Source organism: Humulus lupulus, chromosome 4 (genome assembly GCF_963169125.1).
Source record: "Humulus lupulus chromosome 4, drHumLupu1.1, whole genome shotgun sequence".
Classification (NCBI taxonomy): domain Eukaryota; kingdom Viridiplantae; phylum Streptophyta; class Magnoliopsida; order Rosales; family Cannabaceae; genus Humulus; species Humulus lupulus.
Window position 1 is genome coordinate 202480467 of NC_084796.1, and position 9907 is coordinate 202490373.

Consider the following 9907-nt stretch of genomic DNA (forward strand, 5'->3'; position numbering starts at 1 on the left):
GTAATTAGTTTACATTACCGTATAAATCAATTTTTTTTTTCAATTGCCGTGGAGAATGCAATTTTCTCTTTTTTTATCAAGCTATTTTTTTTAAAGACCAATGTACCTTCAATTATAAAACCCTAATATATTAATAATCTATTTTTATTATTTCTACAAAATAAATTAATAATTTTATTTATAAGATTTAAATTATTTTTTCAACAATATTATTATGTTTAATTTTTTTTTTAAATGTTAGTTTTATATATTTTTTTCTTTTTTGAAGCATTAGTTTTAGGATTTTGCCTGTAATTAGTTTTGTCAACTATTTTTGTTCGTCAATGTCTTTATATAAATATTTTTCACTTACTGTATATGTATAATATATAAATTACAGAAAATTTCCTAAAATGATCCATATTTAGAGTGCCAACTCCCAACCAATATATACTGATATTTCATATATTTTGAAACTAATATTATTTTTATACAAAATCCCTCAAACGAGTACTTACTACCTTATGAGATAGGCCATAGTCATTAAAAATTTGTAGAGAAGGGAGATGAGTGTAGCCTTTTATACTCATGAGGAATATAAATTTTAATAGAACTATGAATTTTATAAATGCCAAGAAATAAAGCATATTTCTAAAACTAGATTTTGAGCTATTAGGTGGTGATGAAGAGATTCTAGTTTCCCACCGTTGTTTTAAGGGGCAGAGAACTTTCAACTCCTTCAGCTTCAGCAGTCCTATCAGCAACAATTTTCGACATTCCAAACATCTGAAAATGAGTGCAAATAAACAAATTTAGTAAAATCATTCGACATTAAAATCACATCACATCCAGCCTCATATTGTGCAATCTACTAATGAAATTACGAACACTAGTCACTTAATTAACAAACAAAACAATACTATATACAAACATAGAAACACTGATATGAGAGTAAACCTTTTGTATGGTCTTCTTAAAGCATGTTTTATGCTCATCCATGGAAGCATGGATGAACTCATCAATGTGATCCTTAACATCTTCCAAGAACGATGCTTCCTCGCTCTTCTTTTTCCGACAAGAAGTAACAGGTGGTTTTGCGATGGATGACTGCATTTCAGGCTGAGTTTTATTTGACTCCATCCTTAATAGTGTTCAATCATCAACTTATAATTAAAACTCACAAGCAGCAGATTTAACTGAAACCAAACAAAATACAAACCCCCTTCAATACAATGCATTTATTAAGGAAGCAAAAATGGTTTAAGACCTGGAATTTATTGATATCCACATAGTAAATCACTGTTGGATTGGTTTAAAACACTAACATTGCGTAGTAACATGAGTTAATAGAATCCCAGAAAGAAAAAAAAACATTTGAAATAGACCAACGTGAAAATTTAATAAAGTTGATTGAATTACACAAATATTAATATATTTCAGTTAAACAAGACAAACAAGAAAATTGAATAATAGTTAAAGTCTATTGAAACCCACATATTACAATCGAATTGGAATAAAACATAGAACAATTAGAGTTAAGTAGTATCCGGCAACAGAGGCAGAGCTATGTCCCACTGCATGTTGTCTATGATACGAGTTAGTTAGTATTTTGTTAGAAGTTTGTTATAAATGTTAGAATTCTGTCAAGCTGTTTGTTGTGCTAGCTGTGCAGATTAGTTCATACATATTGCTGTAACATAATGAGAATGAGTTCATTTTCTCCATCATATATTTCTCTAATAATATACATTTATATTATTTTTCAAAACAAGAAAAGCAAAATTTCATAATCTTGGAAGCAAATAATAATTTTCAATAGCCAAGAATAAATTAATACCAAATTTGATAACAAAAAATAATCTTATCATTTCATGGGGAAATCAAACTCTACCAAAAAAAAAAATTAATTGACTTCATTTTTCCTATCTAACTAATCACACAAAACAAAACCTGATTCAATCTCAAATTATATTCAGCACACAACACAAAATTAATCCTTTGAACATGAATCAGCACACGACACAGAATCAATCCTATAAGATATATGTAGCACACAAAATATGCAGGCAAAAAAATCATATAAGTTCAAGACTCTGCACACTCTTAACATTTGAATTAAGGGGTTAGGGTTTTCCGTGTGGGGTTTTAAAAATGTATAGCTTAGAGCAAATTAGTAAGTCAAGAACATGTAATTATTTAAATATGTAATTGTAAACATGAATATGAAGCTCTTTGTGATCATAAAATGAACATTTTAAAAGGAAGAGTAGGTCTCATTTGGTGTTTATTGCAATAAATTATAGTAATATTATCATAAGACACGACCCCTAAGAAAGAAAGAACTACAAAACTGAACCTACATGCAGAGGCAGGTTAAAATTGAATATTTGGAATCCCAACTCCTCACCAACCTCGATATCAAAGCGCATTATTCCATCAGAAATTATGGAAGTAATAGGAGACTTCAAGACTAGCTCTTTGAATGGAGCTAGAAAGCTATATATATTAATGAGAAAGTAAATGATAAAACCAACTGACCAAAATAAATGAACAATCGCAGATTCTGAAATTGCTAAACAAAATTAAAATTATAATGTACACATCTATAATAACCCTGAAAAAGAATGCATATATCTTAACAATTATATAAATGGCTATCGAACAGTGCTTAACAGAAATTCGTATGGCTTTAACAGAATATGTTTTAGAAAAAATAAAACTTTAACAGTGCCTATTAATCAGTCATCCAAACTCAACAGTTGCTTCTACTCAAACAAAAAAAAAAAATTCAACAATTGCTCCTTTACACAAAATTAATTCCCATAAAATGCAACAATTCAGAAGTATACACAACCTTTAGCATTCATAAACACATTACAAATACAGAAAAATTATCCCATCATCAATTCTCTCATCAGTAAAAAGAAACCCCAAAATAAGAAAAACCAACTCCTAAAACAGAAATTCTGAGAATTCAATATGGTTATCTGCTCCTTGAACAAAAATTCTGAGATTGAAAGTGTTGAAGTTATACAATCTGATTTCAACCCTGGAAGCTTTAAAGAAATATTAAAAAGATTAATTATATTGTTTTAAATATGCCTATAGCATATTAATATTAAATCAGTACATAAGCAAGATTCAAATTAGTATTCCTGCAAAAACTAAAAAGCTACATATGTTTAAAGAAACAGAGATGAAAAAACTAATTGTCCTTTACATAAACACAGAAAACTAAACTCAACGCCGTGTATTATATTTAGTTTAGAAATAAGTAAGAGTTTACAACTAAAAAAATATAGAAGAATCAAGAATAGAAATATTTAGAAGTACATACAAAAAATAATTCTTAATTCCCGATAATAGTAAAAGACCTGAAAGATAAAATTCTTCTACAATCAGTTTGAATTTAATAAAACTTATAATCAGTCAAAGAATTTGGAATTATTATGAATAGAGAAACAAACAAGCAAAAAAAATGCACTTAACCTCTACCAAAACCAAAATTAAACTCAAATGAATAGCCCATATGATCCAAAACATCAAAAAAATAATTCATTTTAGGAACAACACTAACAGACCACAACTAAAACATATACAAAGAAAACCAAAATTTGTCAACAAAAAAAATTAAGCATACTCATATTTACAAAATCATGATAAGAGCAAGCCTGATTAGGAACAAAAAAAGCAGATCAAATCATGCACAAAAATACAAACGCAAACCCCTTAACGTTTTCCATTAAATAGAAACAACTACCATGAGAACAAACATCATACAATCAATACCATCAAACCCTTGACAGGAAAAGAAAATATACGATTACCTTGTTTAAAATAGAACGCGACACCAAAGCCGAGCAAGACTACTTCGAAGACCGAGTGAGGATGACGGCGAGATGGAGAACGTCGAGAGAGGGAGATGGTGGAAAAGAGACGATGGAGATCTGAAATTTTATAAATTTTATTTTATTAGGATCTGCAATGTGATTTAGATAGAATGTGGGCGTAGGCTGGGCTTGGGCTTGGGCTTTTTGTTTTGGTACCCCACTAACTAAATTTAAGAGATTTTTTTTTAAATACAATTTTTTTTTTACTTTTTTTTTAAATACCTACTCAAATTTTTAAAGTTTTATAATTACAAAATATATGTTTTTTTAGAAAAAACAACTTAAAAATAGGAAAAATTACGGAATACACTGTATAAAGCAAAAAAATTTGAAATATACAGTTTCCTACTTTTATACAGTTTTTTTTATACCAACTTTACGGTATTCAAGCTTTTTTTTACAAAATTTAAACCCCCGAAGCTTTTCTCAAATTTTCTTTCTCTCTCATCTCTTTCATCCTCCCTTGTTTCTCATTTTTCATCTTCATCAAAAAACCTATGTGGGTTTCTTTTTTTTTTTTTTTTCAAAATCGTTTGCCATTGATTATTGAAACAATGGCTGTCACTCGTGCGGGGTCTGCATCTCCTGATCGAAGGAATCTGAGGATCAAGAGTCTGCCGAGTCGAAGGGGAAAGTTTTGAAGAGTAATATTTCTCCGTTGTCTAAAGGCAAAGCTGTTTTGAAGTATTCCTCGAATTCTTCCCTTCCTAATGTGATCGAGGGTGATGTTGGTGGTTCAGATGAGTTGAAGGAGACCAACATGCATGTGAGTGCTGAGTTAATTGGGCATCAGTTGAAGAGAAAACATATTCCATTGTCAAAGAGCAAAGTTAGTGCAAAGAAAGCAAAGAAACTATCGATTGGAGGCTCTAGTCGAGTAAAGTGCAAGGCTAACCAAAAAAATTTGAAGAAGAATGTTAGTTTACTGGATAAACCGAAGGTATTTTTTGTTGTTTCATTTAAATTTTTTTGTTCTTTTATCTGTTTTTAATCTGTTTTTTATGGGTATGTAAATATATGTTATAATTTTTTTAATTATTTTCCCAAATTTTGATTGTTAATGTTTCTTTATAATATAGCAACATTATGTTTCAGAGTTATTTACTTGTTTGGTTGTTTTGTTTAAAACTGTTTCAATTTTTTTTTAATTTAATTTCTCTAGTTGGAATATAATGTGTCTGTTTGTTTTGATGCTGTTAATATTTGTTAAGTTTATGTAACGATATGTTATAGATATTAAGTTATATCTTCTTGAAATATGTTTTCAATTTTGTTAGCATTTGTTAAGTTTTTGTAACAATATTTTTCAGGGTTGTGAATGTTATTACCGATGTTGTAAACATGTTTTTTATTTTTTGTAAACATGTGTTATAGGTCCTAATTTGGTAGTTTATGTATTTATAGATAATAGGAACTATATTCTTGAAATATGTTTTCAATTTTGTTAATGCTCTGATTTGAGTTATTTTTTCAATTTTGTTAGCATTTGTTAAGTTTTTGTAACGATATGTTTCAGGGTTATGAATGTTATTACCGATGTTGTAACACATGTTTTTATTTTTTGTAAACATATGTTATAGGTCCTAATTTGGTATTTATGTATTTATAGATAATAGGTTCTATATTCTTGAAATATGTTTTCAATTTTGTTAATGCTCTGATCTGAGTTATTTTTTCAATTTTTTTAGCATTTGTTAAGTTTTTGTAACAATATGTTTCAGGGTTGTGAATGTTATTACCGATGTTGTAAACATGTTTTTATTTTTTGTAAACATATGTTACAAGCCCTAATTTGGTATTTATGTATTTATAGATAATAGGTTCTATATTCTTGAAATATGTTTTCAATTTTGTTAATGCTCTGATCTGAGTTATGTACAATATAGGTTTAGTATGTTTCATTTTTTTTACATGTTTTATTGCTCTTTTAATAACTGTTACAATTTTTTTTAATTTAAGTAGTAAGATAATATTTATGTTCTATTCATTGAATGTTATATTTGTTTTGATGTTGTTAACCTGTGTTATGTTTTAGTAAGGATATGTTACATTGCTAATGTTCTGATATGATTTTATGTAGATGTGGATTATATTTTTCAAGTTTGGTGATATATTTTATTATTTTGTAAATTTAGGTTACAAATTTGTTAATCTTGGTTGTCTATTATTCTATGTAGCTTATGGAATGTTTTATCAAACATGAAGATCATTATAGAGCAAGAGTCAATTTTCACTGTGGTTTTGAGAAGATCAATGTGATCTCTGAAAAATTGACTGGGTCTCAAAAGGATTTGTTTAGTAAGACTTGTTTTGGTCATTTTCTAAACATTAAACCCTATGCTAATCAAGCTAAACTGGTTCACCATGTATTGTTGAGGGAAGTTAACCAGCCAAACGTAAATGAAATGTGGTTTAAAGTTTGTGGAAAGCTGATTAGGTTTTCATTGGGTGAATTTGGGTTATTGACTGGGTTAAATGTGTTTGGTGACATTGATAGAGGTGGAATTAAGAATAGTAATCCTATTGGATTGTATTCTAAATTTTTTGGTGACCATACAAGGGGCATTTCAAGAATTATTGTTGAAGAAAGGTTTCAGGCTACCAATTTTGATAATGATGATGGGGTTGTTAGGATGGTTGTACTTTACCTCATCACTAACTTTTTGTATGCTTGGCAAAAAGAGAAGAACATTGAAAAAACTGACTTGTATCTTTGTGATAGTGGTGGTTTTAATCATTTTTCATGGGGTAAGAATATTTTTAATGTGACTCTCTCATCATTGAGAGATACTTTAAGGCAAAATGAAGTTGTTATTACTAGACAAGGTTCTTACCCAACCTATAAGTTGAATGGATTGCCATTTGTTTTCCAAGTTTTTATTTACGAATCAATTCCTAGTTTAGATGAAACTTATTGTGAGAAGGTTAGTTGTGGTCTGCCTAGGATTATAAATTGTTTATCTGTTGCAATCCCATCTCATAAAGAGCTTAAGAGGAATGCGTTTTCATTACATAAGGTCATTTTTAATTTTTTTGTTTTTCTTTATTTATGAATTTATTTGATTTTTTTAATTTTGTAAACTGATTTTTCTGATTTGTTATTTGCAGACCAAAATTGTTAAAGTTTTGCCCACTGATGAAGAGAACAATGATTTCAAGCTTGAAGGATTTTTCCAATGCAACAAGGATTTGAATGTGGCTGATTTTGAGGATGATGATTTTGTTGCTCCTCCAAAGAAACCAACAAGTGAGGCTCCTTCATCATCTTATGTTCCTTGTGTGACATTTGGCTTTTCTGATCTGAAAATTATTGTGGATGACTGTCAAAAGAAGTGTAACAATATGTCTAAGGAAATTGATTCATGTCGTTCCTTCTCCAAAATCAAATCTGTAATTTGATCTGCCAATTGAATGAAATTTGGTAGTTCTTGAGGTTCATCTATTGAGAATGTTGATGTGTCTGAAATATCATTCACTATATTATTACTACTTGAAGCAACTGTAGAACTCATCTTTTGAAGTGCTCCACAGGTGATTGTTTGGTTGTTCTCTGTTACAGAAACTATCAAAGGGTATTTTGTGAGTGTTCTGTCATTTCATTTGCACTTCAAGTAGAATTGTATAGAGCTATCACTATTGATCTTCAATGGAGGCAATGTTTCTGCAATCTGGTACTCAATTGTTGCATTTTCTATTGACAGAATGGTAGACAAGATATTCATTAGTGTTGTAAATGAGCAATCTAATGGTATTAACACTCCAAGCATTTTGAAATCATCATACACATTATTTTCATTCCAATGATCATCATAATATACCAAAGATGTTATTGGATACATGTCTGCAAATGAATAAAAAGAAAAAATTAGATTGATATGTAAAATTCTTTATATTTTCATTATAAAACCAAATAGGAGCATCAAAGATTTAGCAAAGACAAATAGCTTATGGGTTATAAACTACCAAATTCTGCACAAGCTATTCACACATCCACCAATAAAATGAGAATTTAACATATAAACTCCTCACTTTATGGGTTATAAATTACCAAATTCTGCACAAGCAAGAGCAAATAACTTAAAGATTAATAAATGTTTACAATAAATTGGAGACATTCTAAGAAACATCTTTATAATATTTGTAACGCCCTACTTCCTTAGAGCCGTTACTAAGTGAGTTTTAAGACAAAACAGTGTGCAATGAACTCGCTAACCGAGGTTTTGAAACAAAAGTGTGACTAATTAAAAGTTAGGGCTGTAATCTTTGAAAATGCGACGTTTCATTAAAAAGCTTCTAGTATTAAACACTTGGGATCCCAAAACAAAGTTTGAAAACTATTTACATATTGAAATAAGTTTACAGTTGATTAATCATAAAAATCATAGATTATTACAGCCATTTTCGAATAAACCCCCAACCAAAGCAGTCGGGCAGGCCAAACATGTACGCGTTGCTTCACGCTCTCCGTACTCATGGTTGGTTGACTCAGTCATTGCCCTTACCTGCAACGCAGAGCACCCGTGAGCCGAAGCCCAGCAAGAAAACCCAAATAATACATAACATATGCAATTCATATAGCTGGCATAATTCACTGATAAATAGGAAAACCATCATAATAAACAAGCACGGCCATGCCGCCCCAGAGGCCTTACCAAAGCCTGGGGTTTCGGTTCTCACCACGAGGATAACTCATGTATCCCTTGGGTCCCACCCTGAATATATGCATCCCATGGGTCCCACCCTGAATATAAGCATCCCATGTGCTGTGTGTTACTTTCGGCCCCACAGCCGTACCCGGCCTACGCCGCACTCGGCCCTTGTCGTTCATTTCAGTATAATCACACATATAGTACATTCGAAATAATCATTCATACACATCATGATTCATTTAAGGTTAAACATTTGCACATAATACAATCTGGGGCCATGCCCTGCAATCACACAGTGGGGCCATGCCCTATTCTCGGGTGTTACGGTTTTCTTACCTGTATTCCGAGCCTCCTGATGCACTAAAGCCGCGAGCACGGTCCTCTAGCACGAGCCTCACCAACAACCTAGTCACAACACACAAGAAACATCCCTCAATACTAATCAACCCAAAACCACTTCCCGGGACCAATCCCGCACTCTCGGGACCTCTAAAACCTTAAAACAACACCCCGGAGACATCCCCCAAACCCCCCGGAGCAAAGGCCTAAAGTTGCCAAAAATGTCCACCTGAAATTGGCCTTGTGCCGCGGCACAACTTTCTTGTGCCGCGGCACCCATCAGTCAGGGGCTCCCTTGCCGCGGCACCAAAAACCTGTGCCGCGGCACGCCTTCGCAGACCCAGAATTCTGGGTTTTTCCCCTGCATCATCTCCGAGCTAAAACCTACCAAAATCATACCAAACCAATACCTAAGCCCCAAAATCGATTTAAGACTTCAAATGGACCATCTAACAACCCATAAACACTAGATTCAAGCTCAAAACACAAACATATCCAACAATCCACCCCTAGATTGAAAAAATCAGCAACTTCAAACTCAAACTTTAAAAAAACTTAACTCAAGCTTTAAGTTTCATAAATCTAAATGTTATCCAGATTTCCGGATAGCGTTTAGATGGATATCCTCGGGGAAGCAGAATTATCAAAGTCTTTCACGGTAGGTGACCAGAGCTCGCAGATGGACAGAAAGGCTTCGCCTCTCCCGTTTAGTGTCCGGCTTACTCTTTCAAGCAAACGCGACATGGAAGCTCGTCAACTCTCCCGGACTCCCGAAGGGATATCCTTCGGGGAAGCTCCTTCCAGGAGAAGCTCTTCAGGTTGCCTTCGCGGAAACAGTTCCGTGCCTCGCACGGAACAAGACCGAGCGGTCGAGTCATGGAGGAGGCATAGTTGGAATGATATCCGCCTGACACAGGATCCCGCCTGACACGCCCGACAGGTCAAGGCCGCACACATCCCAGGACGCCTAAAAGTACCATTTCGCCTACTGTTCCGCTGACAACTTGGAAAAGACGGCTGCCTTTGTGCATTCCCCATACTTTCACGTAA

The 9907-nt window shown here is 32.5% G+C and overlaps 1 protein-coding gene across 2 annotated transcripts; it reads right to left on the minus strand.

Annotated features, from left to right (window-relative positions):
• Nucleotides 1-416: 416 nt before the first annotated feature.
• On the minus strand, nucleotides 417-3963 carry LOC133831117 (uncharacterized). 2 transcript variants are annotated; one of them, XM_062261282.1, is made up of 3 exons: nucleotides 3807-3963; nucleotides 937-1175; nucleotides 417-765 (listed from the first exon to the last, which is right to left on the minus strand). In XM_062261282.1, exons 2-3 carry the CDS (start codon nucleotides 1117-1119, stop codon nucleotides 673-675), a joined length of 276 nt encoding a protein of 91 aa, XP_062117266.1. In that variant the 5' UTR covers nucleotides 1120-1175; nucleotides 3807-3963; the 3' UTR covers nucleotides 417-672. The 2 variants fall into 2 exon arrangements, with proteins under 2 accessions (XP_062117266.1, XP_062117267.1); XM_062261283.1 differs by having other exon boundaries at nucleotides 937-1120; nucleotides 3807-3948.
• Nucleotides 3964-9907: the final 5944 nt, after the last annotated feature.

Bases quoted from the DNA above. Each gene is read 5' to 3' on its own strand.
- LOC133831117 (XM_062261282.1), bottom strand. From the start codon at position 1,119: ATGGAGTCAAATAAAACTCAGCCTGAAATGCAGTCATCCATCGCAAAA. The intron at 766-936 runs GTTTACTCTCAT...ACTCATTTTCAG, and splicing joins TTAAGAAGACCATACAAAAG to ATGTTTGGAATGTCGAAAAT.